Source organism: Palaemon carinicauda, chromosome 22 (genome assembly GCF_036898095.1).
Source record: "Palaemon carinicauda isolate YSFRI2023 chromosome 22, ASM3689809v2, whole genome shotgun sequence".
NCBI lineage: Eukaryota > Metazoa > Arthropoda > Malacostraca > Decapoda > Palaemonidae > Palaemon > Palaemon carinicauda.
Genome location: NC_090746.1, coordinates 83,464,652 through 83,489,759, shown reverse-complemented (window position 1 = coordinate 83,489,759; position 25,108 = coordinate 83,464,652). Strand labels below are relative to the sequence as shown.

The window sequence follows — 25,108 nt, the reverse complement described above, 5'->3', positions numbered from 1 at the left end:
GATATATATGACATTCCTCTTACAGGGCCATGGCTCTGTCATCTTGGTAAGGTGACTCCGCTCTCTCTCTCTCTCTCTCTCTCTCTCTCTCTCTCTCTCTCTCTCTCTCTCTCTCTCTCTCTCTCTCTCTCTCTCCTTTCCCCACTAAGATACGCTCAATCGTAAATCAGCTTTTTATTCTCACAGACCTAGCATCTTGAAAACATACGTCTCCATTTCTGGATATAATTGTTTAGATATGAATAAGAAATGAGTGTAGTGAATAAGACTTACAGCTGAATAACGTAGCCAGTCGAGTCCTTGATAAAATAACTACAAATTGGTCTTTTGAAAGGAGGAACACCGATGTATTTTTGATGGACGAGATTGCAAAATATGTGTAATTCGCTTGAGTATAGTATAGCAGCGTTCCGAATTTCGGGAGGAAAAATTAAACTTAGAGGGTAACGTAGGATTTGTAAGGAATATTGGGTTTTATCATATCTTAATCAAATAAGCTAATGATATGTAGTTAAGAATAGGCGATTGAATTCTCGTAACGGAAAACCAGATGCTGAGGACTTGTTAGTAATCATAATAAGGATTTATGAAAATATAATTATAATGAGTATTCGTATGCAAATAAAAAAATCGGGCTATTTTATCCACACACACGCACACGTGCGCACGCACAAACACACGCATACGCACACATATATATATATATATATATATATATATATATATATATATATATATATATATATATATATATACTGTATATACATACATATATATATATATATATATATATATATATATATATATATATATATTCACTGAAATTATAATCTATGCTCTGTATAGACAATTTTTTCGAAAAAATGCATACATTAATTTTTTAAATCCATTGAGCCGACTTTTAGGTTGAGGATAATATCGATTATATAATTCTATCTTTTTGTCTCTTGATATTATTATCGCGCTTGAAAATGATTTTGTAATTGTTGTTGTCATTGATTTTATTTATTTTGTCACCAACCTCTGTCCATGAGGAAAAGTCTTTATTTTCTTGAAAAAGTTAGAATTCTTATTAGTCAATTGACTGTATGAAGTAACGCTGTTTTTTTTTTCATCTGAAAATACTTGATCAAGAAACTGGTTACACTTTCTAATAGATGAGCTGGTAACAGTTTTGGATTAGCGTATTTTCTGATCTACAGAGCATATCTTTATATAAAGATTCTGTAATTGTTATAATTTAAAACTTTCTTCGTGATGATTTCTACCAATTTTTCTTAGATCCTATCCGGATATTGTATTTAAGTATGTATAATTAGAACAAAACTGAATTTGTTTCCTCTTTTAACTATTTTGGAGTTTAAAGTGTCACAAGAGTTTTATATAGGCTTATCATTCCTATTATACCATAGGTATAGGATAATTCTTTTGTTTTCAATATCAACAGGATAAACGAAATGACCTTTAATAACTTAATTTCCGTCGTGGAATTAAATTTTATAAAAAATGTAATATCATCTGTCAAAAGGTGTTTCACTAAGCAAGAACTCAGTACTTTGATCTCCCTTTGTCTCCTCCTCGGATGTTGTCAGTTGCTATTTTGGCCCAGGTTACAATGAGTCAAAGGACAGACCCGTAATTCCCACAAGATTTGTAAGACCACAGAAATTTCCCATTTGCTCAGGGGAGATTAGTAAACTGAATGACTCAGCTTGGCAATTGTTACCTCTAATGGCCAAGCGTTACGATTTTCTTCTTTTAAATCGTGTTCTTATCGTGACTGACAGGCCGGCATTTTGTGGGATAGAATGCAAGATATATATATATATATATATATATATATATATATATATATATATATATATATATATATATATATATATATATATATTATATATGTGTGTGTGTGTGTGTGTGTGAGTGTGTGTGTGTGTGTGTAGGAAAATACAGGGAAAACTAGAAAAGCACTCTGAGAGTGCAGACCTCCGCCACGGTGGCAGTCATAGCAACAACTGTTAGCCTGTATGACCTGTTAGGTCAAGGCAAGTTAAATCTGTGCGACAACCATGTGTGAACTTGGAGTTAAGGTAAGGGTTAATTCGGCCGACGTTTTTTCGACATTGACATTGACCTTTGACCCAGGACTTTCAAAATTTAATCACTTCCTCGTCACAACATAACAATTAATCCGTGAAAGTTTCATTATTCTGAGTAGAATTGTGGTCAGGAAGTTGTTCACAACCAAGCGAACAGACGAACAAAGGCACAAACAGGGGCGAAAACATGACCTCCTTCCAACTTCGTTGGCGGAGATAAAAATGAAATGGATCTCTCTAGATATCAAATCCCTAATTTTCAATTGTGATTGAGATATACCTTGGTTTGGGTACCATAATGTCTGCTCTATTCGTATTTTTGTTTCACGGTGGATACCAGCAAGTAGAACTTTCTGTACTAAAATTAATTCTCTTAAGCCACTCGATGGTGAACCTTACCTTATAAAATATCATGTCAAATGTATAATTTGTAACCCATGGATAATTTTATCGGTGTATAAATTATGATTTGGCAATCCCCATTTGTAAACTGAATTGAACTGAGAGATATTTGTATATCGGGTCTCTCTCTCTCTCTCTCTCTCTCTCTCTCTCTCTCTCTCTCTCTCTCTCTCTCTCTCTCTCTCTCTCTCAAAATTTTGGGCAAAAATAAAACAAGTATCTTCTCTAGTCGTTATAATTCTCGAAGGTAAAATAGAACTAGTAAAGTAGAGGATATTGTATTCGGTATTTGTCAGCATCTATTGCATCTTTATGATACTTAATGACCCAATAAAGGGAATCGAAAGAGGAAGAGCGAAATAAAAGGTTAGCTTTTCAATTTCTCCGAATATAGTAAATGTTCTTTGCAATCTAATGTTTAACTCTTTAAGAATACAACAGCAAAGTTGCACTTCTCTTCAAGGTAAATTAAACGGAAAAGGAACAATAAATAAAAGAAGTAGCGAAGGGGAATCGTAGAGAGTAGGAAAGATATTGGAACTGGTTAAAGCACAATGGGCGCCAGGGAGGAGTTAAAGGATGCGTTTCTGATGACGAGTTCAAGACAGGCCCCGCTGGCGAAGACTCAACGTTGACTCCGCCCACTTTTTCTTTTCACTTTTCCTGTAATGTCGTCATATATCTTCCTCTCCTTTCTTCTCCTTTCTTCTCCTCTCTTTCCATTTCCTGCTCTATTTTACTCTGTTTTATCCAGGTTTTCAATAGTCATTATTTGTGAATATATATGTCTCCCTCTTACCAGGATAGGGTATATAAATTGATAAAGGGAAAGACAAAAGAACCAAACGAAAATGAGATAGCTACAATACTTTTACACAAAGAAACCAATTAAATACAAAAAGAAAGCTGTTTAGTTCTGCAAGTAGGAATAATATACTGTGTCTCTTAAGCATATGAAAATGAAAATACACATGTATACATACACGCACACATACACACATACATATACACACACACACACACATATATATATATATATATATATATATATATATATATATATACTGTACATACTATTTTTGTTCATAGACATATAGGTGAAGGTCTTAAAATGTCATACTTTTTCATAATACTTATTTTTTGACCACTGGAATTTTCCCTTCTCGTGAGTTTTTTTTTTTCTTTTGTTATCTAGAGCATTTATGTTATTAATATTATTTTTTCCTAAGTTCTTCTTACATTCATATTTAGTAAAATATTCTTAAATAATATGGATAGATGTCCTAATAATCCTGAGCTTGCAGTTAGGTATTTTTTCTATATGTTATTAGTGTTTTGAACATAATTCCCTAGAAATTATCACTTTAAATTAATTTTGATTTAATTTTCTTAGGAGCATTATAATTTTGGGTGACATTTCAAACAATACCCGAGATATTTTATATTCATCTCTTAAATTTATGAATATTATACATAGATCCATAAACAATCATTTGGTGCATGTACGTGTGGAGAATAAACCTCTTATTGCCAAGCGTCTACTTACCTGAATTAAAATTCGTATCAAGAAATATATAGCATTTTTTTCCCTAGTTTGTCTTGAGTTTTTTTTCAGGATGTAATAATTGATATAAGAGACTTGGTTATGACATTAATGCCAAAGGATTTTTGATACAAGACGAGAGCTCATACATTTCATATGAATCTCAAAAATAAGCGATAACTAAATAAAGGTTTGGTATACTGTAGCAGTATAGAAAAAACTTTGTTCAGAAAGAGAATTTCAACTCACAACAATAGTGTAAGATGAGAGAACTGCCGTGGAATGCAAGGTTAACCTTAAGCAATTCCCCCTTGCAACTTAATTACCGTGTTTGAAAACAGTCTGATAAGTTCAGCAGCAAGTTAATCTTCTTTTTTACGCTCTTGATTGCTTGATATCGGGGTAGGTTGAGACAATGAACACAGACACGCACATACCTATATCTATTTATCTATCAATCTATATATATATATATATATATATATATATATATATATATATATATATGTATATATGTATAATTGTATATATATGTATATATATACAGTATATATATATATATATATATATATATATATATATATATATATATATATATATATATGTGTGTGTGTGTGTGTGTGTGTATACATGTGTATATATGTGTATATATGTATATACATATATATATATATTTATATATATATATATATATATATATATATATATATATATATATATATATATATATATATATATATATATAGTGCTTTTTAAGCATGTCGTTTTACGTACACTATACAATTATTGTATGTGTCTGCTGAGACCTACGAAGAACATTGGAAATATAAAGATATTTGAAAAAAAAAGTTAAGAAATTTTGATGTATGGAAACTTGAAGGTTATTTGAAATTTTCATTAAATGGAATTTTTTTCATCGATTTTGGAGTACAAGGATGATTTTTCACAAAACTTCACAAGAGCTCATTAATGATTCCAACTCCACCCTTCCCATAAAGCTTCAGAGGGTCTCATGAGCCATTCCACTAGTAGCCCAGATGTTCTCTGCAATATGATGTACAAGACGCCCTTTATTAATGAATACGCACGCATATTTATATATTCATACACACAAACATATGTATACAATATATGTATATATATATATATATGTATATATATAATTATATTTATATATATTATATATACACACACACGCACATATATATATATATATATATATATATATATATATATATATATATATATATATATATATATATATATATACATATATATTTCCAATGTTTTTCGTCATAACCTTTATACGGTTTTGTAATTCCATTGCTCAACCATCACAGCCCTCAATAGTCGTATGCGTAAGACATTCTTAAAACACAGACACACACACACACACACACACACACATATATATATATATATATATATATATATATATATATATATATATATATATATATACATACACTCACACACATATATATGTATGGATGTCTTCTGTCTGTATGTATGTTTGCATGTATGTATGTATGTGTGTATATATATATATATATATATATATATATATATATATATGTATATATGTGTCCTTTGGTTTCCGATATATAATACAATTATTATTTATTTAATATGTATTTTAATGGACATCGTATATCAGATATAATTTTTGGTGTCAGTAACTTTTCGTTTTATATATGAACACACACACACACACACATATATATATATATATATATATATATATATATATATAAATATATATATATATATATATATATATATATATATATATATATATGTATATGTATATGTATATATACATATACATATATGAATTCAACATATTGATTTTTTTTCAAACATACTTCTGTATTCTGAAAAATCCAATTACATTTTATTATTCTATGTTCAAAGCTTTCATGTTTAGTTAACGGTCTTCATGTATGATATTTCCTGCTTAGCGTATGTAAATATAGAAACCTTAAGATTATTGAAAAATATTTTGTATTTTACAAGTATATTTCAAATGTTAAAGTGTGTGTATATATATATATATATATATATATATATATATATATATATATATATATATATATATTTTATATATATATATATATATATATATATACATATATATATATATATATATATATATATATATATATATATATATATATATATATATATGTTTGCGCGTGTTTGCGTTGTTGCAGCTCAGCTAATCCCATTAGGAAATGTTGGTTTGGCTAAATTGAAAAATATTTTGTATTTTACAAGTATATTTCAAATGTTAAAGTGTGTGTATATATATATATATATATATATATATATATATATATATATATATATATTTTATATATATATATATATATATATATATATATATATATATATATATATATATATATATATATATATATATATATATATATATATATATATATATATATATATATATATGTTTGCGCGTGTTTGCGTTGTTGCAGCTCAGCTAATCCCATTAGGAAATGTTGGTTTGGCTAAATTCACTGTATCACCGTCCTACCACCCTGGTACAGTTGGCTTCACTAATTCCGGTATACTGACGTCCCCTAACTTCCCGTGAAGTGTACCGGAATTAATGAAGCCAACTGTACACTCGGGGATGAAAGCGTTGACAACATTGTTCAGCGCTCACGCGGCGAATTTTTGAGACTGCATTTGATCTCAGCTATTATCTCAAGTACACCAAACTGTAAATGGGTATTACCAATTGCGAAGGTCAAGAAAAAGGGCTCGGTCTAGCAGCTCTAGCTACTTTAACCCTAAAACCTCGTTGAGATATTTGTAGATTTAATTCGTATATCAACGCCCTTTATGTGGAGTACAAGTTGCACGAGGAAATTACAGTACATACACATACAAATACATGCATATAGTCTCTCTCTCTCTCTCTCTCTCTCTCTCTCTCTCTCTCTCTCTCTCTCTCTCTCTCTCTATATATATATATATATATATACATATATATATATATATATATATATATATATATATATATATATATATATATATATATATATATATATACAGACATCCTGGGTATGATGGCGTCAGTAAAGTACAGGCAGTATGATGATATTACATTACATCTTTTACATAGTCATAATTTTACATAGCGATCCACACTCGCATGTGGTAAATCATGAGGAATCTCAAAAGTATTGTATTCATTTAAAGAAATACAGAAGACACTTATGTGCTATTACATTCAGGGCACGGTTACAAATCATACTATTGTCTTCGATCAACAGATTAATTCACAACGGAATATCGTTAATAGCAAGGTACATAAAAATTTAGTATTAATAGTTAGACCGAGTGTCAAAACAGCGATTATATACTTTATAACACTTCGTTTCTTTAAAGCAATTTAAATAATAAATGGTACTTTGCTAAGGCAGTTATATTAACACGTCAGTACCATAAGCTATTAAAACTCAAAAATAGTACTAGGCTTTGACAGTTATATTAACACTTGAGGAATTCAAACACAATAATGTTAATTATCGAGATCAGAAACGTATGGGAGGACAGAGGTATGCATAGCCGAAGGTTAACTTAACTTTTGAAGGACGTTGTAAACTTCAAGTTTACTGCCCAGAAATGTGCAAAACTTGCCTTGGGTCCATATTATATGGCTATGTCACGTGGTACCTTGAAAACACCTTGTTCCTTAAATGATCTTGTAAGGGTCTTTGTAATTAAAGAGCAATATATTTTCATAATATATTTTTGGCAGTAACTAGAAATATTTATATTCTCGTGATAGAGACACTTTCACAAAGAAACTCCTATTTACTAAAATAGAACATAATTTCGGTATCGAGACTCATTTCAAATGACGTCACTTCCTTTCTAAACTCCACGTAAGCATGGTTTTTCCTTCTAGAACCTTCCAAAGTATTCTAGATTTCCTACATCGCCATAGATTTCTCCGACCCCATAATAATTGCATTAGATTTGTATGTGTCTCAGTAGATTCTTTAGAAATCACAATTCATTTACGTTCATCATTATCATCATCCTCATCATCATCAGCTTTTATTGGTCCAATGCAGGACAAAGGCCTCAGGCATGTCTTTTCAATTACATCTGTTTAAGGTCTTTCTATGCCAGTCTATACCCGCAAAATTCCTTAGTTCGTTAACCTGTAGCCTTTTCAGCAATTACATTACAGTAACTTAATAATTCGCCCTTCGAGAGATTATTCGTAACAGTTGCATGCTGGAAGAGAAGGGCATGTGCAAGTTAATCAAGAATCAGTAAAATAAGAAAAAGCTTTCCAAAAATGAACTCATACAAGTGAGAGGGAATGATAACTTTAGAGAGGATTAAATTAATTTTTCATAGATGTAAATTCAAAGGGAAAGGTGAAGAAGGTTGAGTGAAGTAGTGTTTTTCAAATGAGGTTAATATGGTGAACAAAAATGAGATGGAAGTAATTGATGCAAGACTGAAAATTCTTCTGAATGTGACTGTTGAGTATGTAATAAAGGTCATTTAGAGTTAACGAAAGAATCTAGGAGTTGATGGGATTACAAGGTAGATGCTGCAGATAACAATGATAATGTCATAGGGTAGTTGATAAGTCTTCGTTGGATCGATATAGAGGTGGGTAAAGTCCTTTAGAAGTCTGTTAGAAGAGTGTTTTTTTTTTTTTTTTTTTTTTTTTTTTTTTTTTTTTTTTTTTTTTTTTTTTTTTACAAAAAGTTAATAGGTAATGGAGGTGACTCTAAGAATTGTTGTGTCTTTGGAATACTTACTATGTCAGAGAACATGTATGGTAGGATTGTGATTACAAAAAGAAGACTTTATTACAACTGATTGGGGAAGAACAATGGATGGGGCAGAAAGAAACATCGGAAGATTTGTCATAGAATCGATAGAGAGGCAATGTTGAAGGTGGTATAAACGTTTGGTATCGACAAATGTTTGTTGATACCAAAGGAATATTTTATAACGAAGTGAAACATGAAATAGAACATGGAGTAAGTAAAATGATTAGTTTGTTGGAAGTGTATCAGAGACAAGGGTATTCCATTTTTTCATGCTGGTCCAACATCTTCATGGATGAATTGACACAAACAGTCGGAAAAGGATAATGGATATAGGTGTGAAGTTATGAAGTAACTGAATGTGTCTTGAATGGATTGTGGGATGTTTGATGTTCTTAAGATGATTCAGTGAAGATAAACTGAAGAAACTAGTAAAAAAGATTTAAAATTGTGTAAGAAGAGAAAATTTATAGTACATATTAGCCAGAGTTACTATGAGATTCAGGGCCTCTGTAACACGGTTTTTTTGACTTTGCTCCTTATCAAAGCATTGGATGTAGCTGAAAGTTGACATATGTAATTTTACAACCACACACAAATTTTGTTAGCATTATCAATAACCTAAACCCGATAGTTTTAATTTTTATAGAGTAAAAATGATGTAGCCGACGCCATGGCCAGTGATTACGAGCCAATAGTTGAAAACATTCATTACGTAAGCAATGTAAACACCTTTTGACAAAATTTTGCCCCACCCATCCACCAGACACCCATTCACCTTGTTCCATCGGCTCTGAAAACCATAAGTCAAGAATGGCTAACATGATTTGGAATTGCCCCCCGTGGTTGCAAAACTGCATTTGTCTTACGACTTGCAACTTTATACAGTCAAGAGAAAGCCCGTGGCCATATTTACTATAGCCTGAATAGGTAATTATTCAGTTTTTAGTTTAAATCCAATATTTAAGGTCGGATTTGTATTTAGCGTAACATGATTATAATACTTGTAATGTCATTCAGGCTTTTGAACATTTCCATTAACTATTCACTATGCCACCAAGAGAGAGAGAGAGAGAAAGAGAGAGATTGTACGTAAACAGTCTTTATATAACTATTTTTGTTAAAATAAGAATTTTGTGCTAAACTCTCCATCAGACCAACGGATCATCCGATATAAATTTTTTTCTTCTTCTTAGGCCGTACGACCATATATGTTTTGGGCATGACTGCATTTTGTAAATAAATCAGGAATAATTTTAGGAGTTTTATTTGTACATCTAATGGGAATTTATAGAAGTAAAGTGAACATAATTCATTTATCCTTTAAAATAATTACTATATGTAGCAAAACAAATAGTAGTAAAGATGATAATGCAATAAAGGAATGATACCATACTTTATCTTTAGCTTCAACATCGGCAATAACATACCCAGTTGCCATAATTTGTCAGCTTAATGAAATAACCTATCATCTAATGTTAAACTTAATTTCTGAGGAGGCCATGGCTTATTGCACAGTGAAAAAAACATTACAAAGACTTTATGAATGGCGGAACGATACATAAATGTGGGTGGGGTATCTGTTCTAGCGTAGTAATACTACTGTAGCAGTAATGCCGCAACAGTAGTATAAATGAATTAAACGTTCAGGCCAACTGCTGGGATCCTTGAGGATCATTTAGCACTTCTTAAAACTACTCGAGAAATGAGTTTTTATATCCAGAATTTAAATTTTCTTATCCAACAATGCCCATGATAGCCTTCAGTGTTATCCTGAATTATAACGAGGCCAAAGTGGGTGGAGCCTCATGAAGTCATCATTCTGACGATAATTATTGGTGAAGGTTTAAAGCCAAAATACGGTACCGTCTATTTTTTTTTTTTACAGTAAATAGGTAGGTAGATAGACAATAAATAAAAATTGCTTGACATAGGATATAGCAGTTATCAAATCATGCTTGTCTACAACGTTTTTGAAAATTACCAACTATTCCCAACACCTTGTCAATCTGATTGTGACCTATAAAGTAGACTGTAATTTCTTAGGAAACTTATTTGGGAGTTAGACTAATAATCGAAGTGTTTTTGTATTTATTAACATATTTTGTTGGTTTGTTCATTATGACAATTATCAGTGGAGAGGTTTCAGAGTTCATAAAGGTGTACTGCTTTGCTTTTATTTCAACTTTTGTGTCATTGTTGGCAGAGGTATAGCCTTCGTTACGTATAGCCAATCATTGATCAAGAAAGAGGGAAGAAATGCCGTCATAAGTTACGTAACGAGTGCGTTCGAAAGCTTTTCTCTGAGTAAGTTGGCCTGTCTTCAAAAAACGTCACTTTTACATTATAAGTACCAAATTTATTCAACCTACGTAATGCAGAATATAGTCAAAATTTATATGTCGATATAATGTGCATTCTGAAGAAGCGTTATATTTATGAGATTCATAGATAAAAAATTATTGCGAAAAAACCGTGTTACAGAGGCCCTGAATCTCATAGTAGTTAATAAAGTTATATGGAAACAATGAAGATGAAGCAATAAGTATTATTATGGATGGTGGAAGAATAGAAGGGTTTAATGATAGGATGGTGGAAGAATAGAAGGGTTTAATGATATAAGATGAAAGAAGAGCAAATCAGAGAATATGAAAAACATAAGTGGCAGTATTTGGAAAAAACACTAAAGTTGCATAGGTTTTACATTACAATCGGTTAATCCATGATTTTAAAGATGAATGTGGCAGGAATTGTGATTTTGTCCTTCTGGTTTAACACTGCTTTATTACATACCTTTGGTGGTTTCTTTTAATGACTTTCGATATGAGTCTTCAAACCTCACCCCTTTAGCTATTTGATGACTTCGTCATACATAGGTTTGCGGATTTTATTATTTTAGACACGTCTTCCATCAATAATGAGTCTCAATATACTGATGGTATTTCCATATGAGTAGTTATGGGACTGTAAATCACATATATATACCTCAAAGTTTTATCACTTGAGTTCATGAAACAATACTTTGGCATAGAAGCATATGGCTACGGCCTTTTCACAAATTCTTAGAATCTCATCTCCGAGAAAGGGAAGATTAACCAGGGGGAGAAGGTATTAAGAGGATCATATATATATATATATATATATATATATATATATATATATATATATATATATATATATATATATATATATATATTTGTATATTGTTCTTCTGTCTGGTCTGTAGCTGTTGACTCTAGTCTTAATTTGATGGACAAACTTTTACGATTTATTAAATTTCTTATTCCTGATCTTACTGCTAGTCTCTGCCACTATCGTTGAGTTATCGTCGAGTTAGTTCTTTATGCATGTTGCATAAGATTTTTCATAATTCTGACCATCCTTTGCATTCGGATCTTCCAAGACTACCATTCTGTACGTAGTACTATATATGCAGTTAATTCTAATAATGTTGCCGACTCTATCATAAGGCTCAACACTACACAGTATTCTAGAAGTTTTATTTCAGCTGTAACCCTACTTTGGAAATTTCTTTCTAATGTAGCAGTTGAATATGTGGAACTAAAGAAGTTCAAACTTTATGTTGAACAGGTTGACATAAGTCTATCTTCATAGTTTATTTATGACACATTAATTGTAACGTTGTTGATTATCTTGATATTTATTTTTCATTACTTCTTATATATAGCTTATTTATTTGCTTATTTCTTTTCCTCACTTAGCTATATTCCATGTTGGAGCCCTAGAGCTTATAGCATTCTGCTTTTTGAACTAGGTTTATAGCTTAGCTATTTTTCTATTTGGAGTTCTATTTGGCAACATGGATTTGGCAGCTGTGGAAGAAAGAACATTTAGGAGTCGCAAAAAGCCTAGAATGTATGAAAGATATTGGGATAAGATCTTCATCACAAATAAAAGACCCAGTCATAAAGCTTACAAGAAGTATAAACTTCCTTTCGTTGATATCTTTGTTGAGAATCAACAAATCAAGTATACCACATCTGTCTTCATTATTTTTTTAAAGTCTCTCTCTCTCTCTCTATCTCTCTCTCTCTCTCTCTCTCTCTCTCTCTCTCTCTCTCTCTCTCTCTCTCTCTCTCTCTCTCTCTCTCTCTCTCTCTTAACACACAAGGAGAGTGACCACACTTATACAAGATGTCTTGCATTGTTTCTTTTATTAGTGGGGCTTCTTACATTACAGTTATTGGAAAGTTGTCCATGGAGAGTCGGAACCTATGAGGCAGACCTTAACAAACGATGGATAACCAAGCAAAATCATATAGTAAATAATACGGATGAATATTTATGAACTTTTTACACAGGCCCAGGATTCAGGTAAAGAAAAACAAAGATAAAAACAATAAGGATGTAAATATCTATCACAATGTAAACTACAGAACAGTCTAAAGACAAAAACTGGAGGGTATTATAAGAATTCTTCTCTTGAAATTAAAATGAATGGTGCCATTTGGGAAAAAAATACTGCTGAGAGACTGGAAGTCTAAAGCAAGCCCATCCTAGTAGCTTCCCTCGTGAGGACAAAGTGTTATGACCCCAGAGTATGGAAGGAGTCTATAACTAATGTAGTTTCAAAATACAGGTGCTCAAAAGGGGTGCAAGTCCAATATATACTACATTGGCTACAGAACAACCCTTAGAAGACTTATAGCTTATTATTATTATTATTATTATTATTATTATTATTATTATTATTATTATTACTTGCTAAGCTACAATCCTAGTTGAAAAAGCAGGATGCTATAAGTCCAACAAACTCCGACAAGGAAAAATAGCTTAGTGAAGAGAGGAGATACGTAAATAGATAAACTACAAGGGAAGTAACGAACAATATGAAATAAGTTAGGAACAGTAACGATATTAAAATAGCCATATCATATATAAACTATAAAAAACTACAAGAAACACAAAAGGAAGAGAATCAAGATAGAAAAGTGTGCCTGAGCGTACCCTCAAGCAAGAGAACTCTATCCCAAGGCAGTGGAAGACCATGGTACACAGGCTATGGCACTAACCAAGACTAGAGAACACTGATTTGTTTTGGGAGTGTCCTTATAGGATAGGTGCTTACCATAACCAAAGAGTCTCTCCTACCCTTAACAAAAGGAAAGTAGACACTGAACAATTATAGTGCAGTAGATAATCTCTTGAGTGAAGATGAATTGTTTGGTAATCTGAGTGTTGTCAAGAGGAGAATGTGAAAAGAGTAGGCCAGACTAATCGGTGCATGTGTAGGCAAAGGAAAAATTATGCGATCATATGTCGGCATTTTGTTCATGCACACGTCAAGAAGGCTTCATTAAATGATCTTATTTGAAAGTTGCAGCTAGTGATTGTTGAAACTATACGCATCAGACTGTAGGAGCCTTTGGTGGATGTTTAAGTTTCTCCAGACTATGACTTCACCTCCAGCAAGAGTAAATCTACAGCTTGCCTCTAGAGCCTATTCTCCACAACATATCTTTTTTTTTTTTTTTTTTTTTTTTTTTTTTTTTTTGAAGCCCTACCATTGTGTTAAGATTATTATTTCTTTGTAAGGATGGCCTGAGTATAGCCATTAGTTATTGGATGAAACGTCTATCTGCAAAAGGTGAGTAAATGTAACACCACAGTTGTAAAGTCTGTCTTTTCCTTCAAAAGTCTAGCCCTAAAGCCAAGAAAAATTACTAATGTCGTCTTAGTGTGATATGTCACAAGTTCTCTTGGACTTGATAAAAATTGCCTAAGAAAACCACTATACCAAAATAGCATATATATATATATATATATATATATATGCACATATTCTCTTTATTTCATTGGTCATAACAAATGATATAAGGCCAGCTTGCTTTAAAATAGTGTGCATTGTTGCAATATTATCTCATTAAAGGTTAAAGGTGTCTGGTTTCAGTTCCAGTTCCATCAGAATAGATGCTCACCAGAACGTCAGCCGGACAAGCCCAACCCCCTACTGCGGTGCCCAACCACAGCAGTGGTCTCTCCAGTAAACAGCTTAAACTCTCGGTCCCGGGCTGGGATCATCCTGCTGCCATGCGAATGCTAGGCAAACACGTTACCACTGTACTAGCCATTGAATATTCTAAGTTTGATTGTTTATTGTTTTCTTTATGAGTCAGATGAAAGTATATTTTTCTTATGTTTATGTAACGTATGTATGTGATAATGTTATCTGTTAGCATTTATTTACCTTGAATGTGGACATCATGTACGTATCGATTTTCAAAGTTTCTTGTAAATAATGACATCCAAACACCAAGTTCTACTATTATTTCGTGGGTACGAATATCAGACCCTTTCGTTTTTCCTTAACTTGCGTAATTCGATTTAACGACTGGATTTTGTTCGAACTTTAACTAGTATCCATAAACAACTTTTCTTTACTTACTGAGAGAGAGAGAGAGAGAGAGAGAGAGAGAGAGAGTGAGAGAGAGAGAGAGAGAGTGAGAGAGAGAGAGAGAGAGAGAGAGGAGAGAGAGAGAGAGAGTAGTATTGGTTCTCTTCATTGGACAGAGAGAGAAAGAATAGTATTGGTTCTCTTCAATGGACAGAGAGAGAGAGAGAGAGAGAGAGAGAGGAGAGGGAGGAGAGAGAGAGAGAGAGAGAGAGAGAGAGAATAATATTGGTTCTCTTCATTGGACAAAAAGAGAGAATAGTATTGGTTCTATTCAAGGAGAGAGAGAGAGAGAGAGAGAGAGAGAGAGAGAGAATACTATTGGTTCTCTTCATTGGACAGAGAGAGAAAATAGTATTGGTTCTCTTCAATGAGAGAGAGAGAGAGAGAGAGAGAGAGAGAGAGAGAGAATAGTATTGGTTCTCTTCAATGGACCCTCATCTGAGTGTGTGAATTCTTTATTCTTCTTTTAAAGATTTAAAGGTGGGGATGGCAACCAGACTTTTCCCTGGGATAAAATAGGATGGACCTAGATAGAAGGCAAATGCAAATGTAGTGGATGTTACACGTTCTTTCCATTAATAGAATCAGATTGCTTTGTACAGGATCATGTTTTCTTGTTTAAGGTCTCTCGACATAATTAGAGTGGTTCAAGGGAAAATTTGCATATAGTGATATTATTTCTTGTTAACTACGTTAATTATAAATGGTCATGCAAAGTATTTATTATATTGAATTTGTGCATTGAAGCCACCTGAACTTTATTCACGAAACGGTTTTTTTTTTTTCTTTTGTGGTATTTTTTTTTTTTTATATTAAATATTTTTTATTTATTATCTGCTATATATCAGGGGCAAAATTAAAGTCATTTAGATTACCAGAGCCTCATGATAAGATGAGGCTACATAGATTTATTGTTTGAATGCTGAAAGAAATTTTGAAAGATTAGCTTTCGTATCTAAGGAAATTTTACACCAAGTACAATTTCGCGATTTGTGGGAAACACTTGCTTGGATATAAAAAATTCTAACGGAATTACTTGAATTCCAGTGACTAATTATTAGCAAATCAAAAGATCTAAAGGATGTACTGTATGAATATAAGAAAATTGGGAGATGTTCATGGGAGTCTCTAAAATGCTAAACTAAATGAAGCCGTTTTTTATTCACGGTGAAACATCCATTTTATTTTAAAGCGTTTTGTTATTCAGTTAATGTTAAATCGATATAAGGAAAAAATTTCGGGGGGTAATTTTTTTTTTAATAATTCAGATAGTTATAGATTACTGATAAAAGGAACAAGGGAGATATATAAATAAACTTTAAGCCAGGTCTGAAATAAATTTGATGCTATCTGATCACCTTTATCACTTGGGTTATTATGGAGTTTCAAGACTGAAGTCCTTTTTAGAAAAAATGCAAATGAATTTTTTAATTAACAAAAACATTACAAAAAATTCTCTTTTTTAGAAATAACACTCGTTCCCTAAATATCTACTGATGACGCTTTCTTATTTTGAGTAGCTAAATCTCTCTCTCTCTCTCTCTCTCTCTCTCTCTCTCTCTCTCTCTTTCTCTCTCTCATTTTTATTAGTATAACCAACAACCGCTCAGACGGTACCCAGAAATTAAATGAACCAAGAGAGGTTAGGCAAACAAAAAACGATTCATAATGAATGAAAACCTTTCATTCCATTATTGGAAAATAAATTATAATTCCAAGCCTCCAAAATATAAAGTTTGCAAATTGTAGGTTTGATTGCATTTCCTACAGAATGATGCTCTTTTCAATAAGATCTTGCTTATAAAATTTCTTCATTAGGGTTTTGAAAAGTTTTGGATTGGTGATTTTTTTACTATTTCTGTACACTCTATTATAAAGGTGTAAATCTGTCAAGGATGTTGTTAGTATCACGTAATTGAAACGCATTACTAAAGGTTGGTGGGTTGTAGTGTGTTTTTATCTGTTTGTGTTCTTGGGGTTGCATTTGCTAAAATTAATCATCTTAAACATATATTGGAGCTAAAAGTTTATGGGGTCCTTTGACTGGGCAGACAGTACTTCATTGGATCCTTCTCTCTGGTTACGGCTTATTCTTTAAAGATTTTCCTGTCCTCATAGACCTGACAACACTGAGATTACCAAACAATTCTTCTTCATCCAAAGGGTTAACTACTGCACTGTAATTGTATATTGGCTACTTTCCTCTTGGTAAGGGTAGAAGAGACTCTTTAGCTATGGTAAGCAGCTCTTCTAGGAGGACACTCCAAAATCAAACCATTGTTCTCTAGTCTTGGGTAGTGCCATAGCCTCTGTACCATGGTCTTCCACTATCTTAGGTTCGAGTTCTCTTGCTTGAGGGTACTCTCGGGAACACTATTCTTTGTATTTTTTCTTGTTGTTTTGTTAAAGTTTTTATATTTTATGTAGGGAATATTTATTTTGATGTTACTGTTTCTTTTCGGCGCTTGGCTATTTTCCCTATTGGGGCCTCTGGGCTTATAGCATCCTGCTTTTCCAACTAGGGTTATAGCTTAGCAAGTGATAATAATAATAATATACATCTAAATTATCAAAGTATACTGCCATTTTGTAGATTTTTGTTCACTAGATTCAAATCTGTTCCCAGAAAGTGAAATATGACTAATGAAAAGATGCCAGAAATTGGCCTACAAATCAGAGCAATTAAAGAGAAGCTGGAAGAAATATCGGTATTTCACTTGAAGAACATACTCCAAAATAGACATCAGCGCCATACGGTTTCAAGGAGTTACCGGGAAATATATTAAATGGAATAGAGTCTTTGGAATGATTAATTACCTGGGGGCGACCGGAGCGTAAAGTCATAGAAGACGTCTTTCCTAATCCAGCTTCCTTATCCTGATGTTAAGAGCTTAATGGAATCTCTTTTCAATTTTCTAGAAAACAGTAGAGAATTTGATTTTCATGTTAAATGTAATGTAGTAAAGGTACAATATGAAGTAATCAATTGTGGTGTTGGTGGATGGTGACTTAATCAAGAAAATGAGACGGTTTGCCAACAACTAAACATTATCTTATAAAGGGGTCATGTACATTTGTATGAATTATTAGGTCCCATGCTGACTTTACATGACGTGATATATGTGACAAGGAATTAGCTTCTTTTTAAGGTTTTAAAAGTACATTCAATTGTTTCCTCTACATTTGTTTGTTAATGAGCATTTAGCTATGAGAATTTTCATAATGTTTTTTACTTCACTCATAGCTTAGTACATAAATTTAGAATGTTGAGTGTCAGGGATCTTAGGTCAGCTGACATATTAATGCAAGATAAGGTTATGGTAAAATGTACTATGTGACAATCCAGAAATGTACAACTTATAGTTTATATTGATCCTTTTGATACTTTAGCAGATCACTTCGATTAATATAATGACGAACTTCGAAATTCATGTTTATACGGTCATTGCATATCCTTATACGAACTAACATGAGTCTTAAGTTTTGAGAATATCTTCAGAAATTATCAAGACCATACTGCTGTTATGTTTGGCGAATCTTAGTCCTAGCAAATAATATTAATGTTTAATCATATCAAATGAACAAGTTGTTAATTTTGTTTTATATGAAAATATAAAGGTTCAGTCTTTAATACAACTGACATTAACACTTGCTGCTTTATGAAAGATAATGTAACTAAAGTAGAGCGAATAATTGCAACAAAAGTAACATCATATGAATATTATGTTATTTTGGTTAATGATAAACCATGAGTCATGCCATGAGTAAATAGTCTCAAAATCTAGAATCTAAATTTAGCTGACTTAAAGAGATGAGAAAGGATTATAATGCTGGTTAACAATTTTATGAAACCAAGTGATAAGAAGAAATATGATAGAGAGAAGCTTATGTGATGGTATCTTAAGTGTGAAATTTATAATTTTGAAAAAGAGGAAAGATAAGTTACAATTATTGAACGGGCTATTAAACCCACGTTTCTGTTACAATAAAAGTTAGTCTCACAGTTAAACGACTATGTAAAATGCTGTTTAGAATAACTATATATGTATTATTGATAAAACATATTGAAATAAGACAAATATATTGTAAAAAGGTTAATACACTTTAAAAGATTTTTTTTTTGGGGGGGGGGGGGGCTGATTTGTCAAGGACTAGGGGATGTTGTACTTACGAAATTCTAGCATGGAAGTGTAAGGTGAAACCATGAAAATCATTTGCCAATGAAATGATATATGGAATTATATATTAAAGGCTGCTCGAAATTTCATCTTTAGGACAGCAGTTAAACAAAAAAGCGTGTGATTGACTTCATTCTTTTATTTTTCTAATACCAGTCCTTAGACAAAGGTATTTATTCGTATAAAATTGAATTATTATATGTTGCCTGTGTAATATAAACCACAGAAATAGTAGATAATTTTCTACAAAAAAAATAAAGGATTGATAGATAAAAGAAGAAATGTATAGAGGGAAAAGAGACCGTCAGAAAAAAAAAAATGTCTTTATTATTTATTAGAATTAGTATCGTGAAAAAAGAACGTGAATAGATTAACAGAAAATCACATGTTCTATTGTGGTAACTAGTATAGAAAATAAAAGTATGAACAATTATTAATTTGAAGTGAACACTGAAAATCTAGCCGTGGATGGAAACATTACTGAAGTGATTTCTCCATTGGACAGTTATCCTCGGCGGGGCTGTAGGAATGTTATTGCTAGCAAGTAGACGTATTCCTTTGTGGGTTTATACGGCATGTTTTTGTGTGGACCCTTTGGGCTTGTTATTTATGGTTGTAGATGACGGAAGAGTTAAGTTTTTTCTCTCTTTTTATATCCATCCTTTCTCTCCTTCCTTTTCCTGTCTTGCCTCTTTCATGGCCCTGAAGAGTCATGACCCCGGGAACTACTATTCTACCACACTTTCCATTTTTGCAGAAGTTCTGGCTTGAGTGCCTTTGCCTTTAACAGTGTTCTGGTTTTACGCCTTCCTGGGGAAGGGTGCTCTCTCTCTCTCTCTCTCTCTCTCTCTCTCTCTCTCTCTCTCTCTCTCACACGTTTCAATTCAGGGCCGTAATACTTATGAACAAAATCTTTTTATTGCCAAAGTTTTTATTTAAAGAAATATATTCTCTTTAGATTTCATGATGTCCACTGTGAGGTTAAGTGATTAAGAGTTGCGTCCTTGGTTATTTAATAAAATTAAAATAGAAAATTGATTTGGGTAGCTTCAATATTATTTAATAAAGAGGCCAACTAAAATTTCTCTACCGTATTCGGTAATGTCGTTGCTACCCTCTCTTATTGCGCTAATTTTTGACAATACAATAATATCCTTACCTTGCTGTCAGATAATTTTTTTTTTTTAATAAAGTTGATTACTAGACTCCTCAGCCTTCATTTGATACACACCTCATTTGGTTCCACTACCTTTCAACAAATTGTATATATATATATATAGAGAGAGAGAGAGAGAGAGAGAGAGAGAGAGAGAGAGAGAGAGAGATTATTATTATAATTTTTTTAACAAGGTTGCAAGCATAGCTACCCTTCAGTTCCTCGATTTTAAAAAGACACGAATCATTACTCTATGATTTACTGGATAATTTTATGTTTTGTTAAACCTAACCCCACTTAAAAGATGATTTTGCATTAAGTTTATGTGCCTCAATGATAATTATTCTTTCCTTTCATCTTGTGGAATTTTCAAATCTAATGCAATTGCTAGTGGCTTTGAGTTATGAAATTTGCGTAGCCTATGAAAAAAAGCCTGTCCAAATGACCCCTTTTTTTGAACAATAGGGATCTAAATCCTGTCCATTCGAAGATTAGGGTTCCCTCCGCCGAATGGGACCACTCTTTTTCAAAAGCTTGTTGACATGAATGTTTGCTCCACCAAGGCTCGTTTCGATCGCAATTAAACATGCTTGGCAGGCTCGTATGGCTCTGGCAAGCGGTCTATGATTTCGTGATTATATTGCTGATATTTTTAACTTTCAGATGAGTAACAACACCAACAAAGAAAAGCCGAGTGTCATGAATGCTATCAATTTCAGAAACACAGTTGTACGTGTCAATAACGGAATAACAACGTCAATAACTATCAAATAACCCCACTAAATATAGCGTTAATGAATATTCCAATTCAAAATCTAACCTTTTGAATTATGTCTGTTAGAAGATAAATGGCCCTTCCAACAAATGCGACCGCTCTCATTCAAAAGCCTTGAATTTTCTTGTTCAAATTTTTTACTTTGTTTCTACGAGTGTTGAACCCTAATGGTCTTTGCAATATCTTCACTAAGGCATTTAAAGGTTTTAAAGGCCTCTCATGAACGGCAGTGGCAAAGGACAGTGATATTACAAAGCAAGCAGATCAGTGCCCTAGAGACTGACCTTATATACATATGATCAGCGGCCACGCAGGGGCCCTTCTCCATCCAAGCTAAGACCAGGGAGTGCCAGGCAATGACAGCTGATGACTCAGCAGGTAGACATATAGGCTCCCCCAAACTCCCTAATCTTAGCTCACAAGTATGGTAAGGCTTCAGCCAATGAATGAACTAACGAGTTTGATCGTGACTCTAACCAGTCAAGGACGTTATCAAACAGGTCACCACAATGTATAGCAAAAGGAACATATTAAACCATTTCCAGACATGCATATGTATACAGCTCTATTACAACCTTAGTATTTTTAAAAGATTTTGCAGAATGTTTTCTGAGCCACCTGCATTTCTAAAATAAGCATATTTTTATAAAGATCATAAGTACTTTAAATGAGAGTTGATTCTAATAATATAATATGCAACTTTTTTGGAAAACAACAGTTTTGGAGGTTGTGGTTTTAGCAAGCACTATTTAACTTCATTTATAACGAGTATCAAACCTGTGTTCTGATAATTATCCGTTTAAAAGGATTTTAAATATCAAAGAACTTTTTATTTATTTGGGTGTTTTTCGAACAGCAGCCTTACATTTTAAAAGAAAATTTTTTTTTGCTTAAAATATAATATCTTTTAATTTCTATTATATAACACTTCCTGTCTTGTTGAGCTACAAACCATCCAAGGCGAAATTCAAATAATACGAACAAATTGTCGATTATCATTATATGTAATTTTCATTTATTTTTATTCTTAGAAAACTATTACGTTCAACATCACAGACTATTTTTAGAAAATCGTACCATTTTGATGCAAATTCAAGTCTAGTGGGATGATAGCCTTAATTAGCTCTACTGAATGATATATTCCAAATAATTTCTAACTCATTCAGGTATATATTATGATAGAGTTTGATAGTAATTACCTAACGAGGGATGGTGAGTCAAGATGAAATTATGCTTTTTAGTTGATAATTGGTCATGTCATCCATATACACTGATTTATAAATCATTTGTTACAAACAGGTGAGGAACGACGGGATAAGAGTGGCTGAAAGAAAAGTGTTTTGATTATGAACCTTTTGAATTTTTTGTGAATTATGTTTATTTTGTCAGTAATGAACATGCTACGGAATTTAGTGTGTGTATATATGTGTGTGTGTATATATATATATATATATATATATATATATATATATATATATATATATATGTATATATATATATATATGTATATATATGTGTGTGTGTGTGTATAATGTTACATATTTACTAACGTAATATCTCTCTCTCTCTCTCTCTCTCTCTCTCTCTCTCTCTCTCTCTCTCTCTCTCTCTCAGCTGTTTTATTATGAACTGTATCATTCTGAGAGAATTCCAGTTTACCACACCTTTCTAATTCGTCATTTTCCATTGGCGCCTCTTTTCCGTCCCTTCGGTCAGTGCCTTTCCTTGCCTGCCTCTCCCTTCAGCACCTTCATCAGCGTTCATCCATGGTTTGGCGCTTGGCATCGTTGGTTTGGCAGTGGAAGTAACAGAATGAACCCGGGGTCTTCTTCCAGTATGAACACAAGCTGCCTGCCTTTGGCGCGTGACCAAATTGAGCCATTTGTCCAATAGCCTCGCTCGCCTGGTCTCGTTGAAGATGGAGTCGGAAAGGATGATGGCAGAGGAGGGCAGGTCGAGTAGAGTGGGAAGGAGAAGAACAAGAAGAGGAGGAGGGAGGGAAGAGAAGAGACACAACCGTGAAGGAAAGGTGTTGTTTCTTTGGGTTAAGGGCTGATACCGAGGGGTGTGGAGGCACTGCATTCGCTTGTCGATGAAGGTGAAGGTCGCAAGGAAATGATCGGTTATAACACTACACGACAGAGAGAGAGAGAGAGAGAGAGAGAGAGACCTCATGTTTAAGCTTGTTATGAAATGTAATAGTTGTAAAATTTAAGAGGACAGTAAAAATTATTCAATAATGACCACAGTTGTTCACGAAGAAAGTTCTTTTTTTTTTTGGCCACAACTCTTTATGCTTGAGTGCGAGTATGTGTACTCTAGAACGCGATTATAAATACATCTGTACATATATAACAAACATGTTTACATGGACAAGTTATAAATCGCAGTAAATGTTTGTTGGCTGAGAAGTTAATGGGATGGGTTACAGGGCCCCTTTATGAATGTGCACATTAACAGAAACTAGAAGAAAAGGACAGTTTTTTCTTTTTGTCTTTAACCGTCTGCAAACCAGCTTTTTATGGGATGGCAAGGGTGCCGTATTTTATCACTTTTGAAAATGAAAGCCCCTTTCAGAGAAAAGTCTAGGAAAGATGGAGTTTGCTCTCTGTAAACAAGCGTGTTTTATGTGTATGTATGTGTATCTATCATTTTCATCATAAACCTTCCGGTTCTCAGCAAGTCTTTTGGGATGAAGTTATTAACCGTATGCCATTTTCGATTTTGGTTTGGTGACCACTGCCATGTTTGTTTATACCACATTTGTTTAACTATCAGGTACTACCTTAACTGGTCAGGTCATTAGAGGTACATTTCATTTTAATGGAGCATGCATATTCGTTCGTCCTCGCCCGAGAGTTAAGTAATTTTCTACTATGATCATTAAAACTATACTACCGCTAGAGAGTTATGTGGTTCTTTGACTGGCCAGACAGTACTACATTGGATCCTTCTCTCTGGTTACGGTTCATGCTCCCTTTGCCTACACGTACATCAACTAGTCTGGCCTATTATTTACATATTCTCCTCATACTCCTGACAACACTGAGATTACCTAACAATTCTTTTATCAAGAGGTGAAGTACTGCACTGTAATTGTTCAGTGGCCACTTTTCTCTTGGTAACGGTAGAAGAGGCTCTTTAGTTATGATAATCAGCTTTTCTATGAGAAGGACACTCCAAAATCAAACCATTGTTTTCTAGTCTTGGGTAGTGCTATAGCCTCTGTACCATGGTCTTCCACTGTTCTCTTGCTTGAGAGTACACTCGGGCACACTATTCTATCTAGTTTCTCTTCCTCTTGTTTTGTTTAAGTTTTTATAGCTTATATAGGAGATATTTATTTTAATGTTGTTAGTGTTCTTTATTTTTCCTTGTTTTCTTTCCTCACTGGCCTATTTTCCCTATTGGAGCCCCTGGGTTTATAGCATCCTACTTTTCCAACTAGGGTTGTAGCTTAGCAAGTAATAATAGTAATACTACTCTGAACGCTAGGTTTAAAATTCGCTGCCAAGATCATGAGAGGGATAATAGATTTTCCAAATATAAACCAGTCTATGTGAACTTTGGTCTCTCACTCCTTGATGTAACGTTGGATCCACTGAGCCTCAAAGATCCATGCATAAACATACGTATACACGCACACTCGCATCTTGATGAGAAAAATAAAAAGGACTGAAGGAATATTCTCTTTTAAGAGATTACACGAGTTTCTGATGACCAGCCATA

The 25,108-nt window shown here is 33.0% G+C and overlaps 1 protein-coding gene across 1 annotated transcript in view; it reads left to right on the top strand.

The window, feature by feature from the left end:
* The window catches only part of LOC137615950 (G protein-regulated inducer of neurite outgrowth 1-like), a 68,368-nt gene extending 46,990 nt beyond the window's left edge, over positions 1-21,378 (top strand). Inside the window, exon 4 of the mRNA XM_068345633.1 lies at positions 21,268-21,378. Within this exon, the coding sequence (XP_068201734.1) occupies positions 21,268-21,378 (111 nt within the window). The remainder of the gene's footprint in view (positions 1-21,267) is intronic.
* Positions 21,379-25,108: the final 3,730 nt, after the last annotated feature.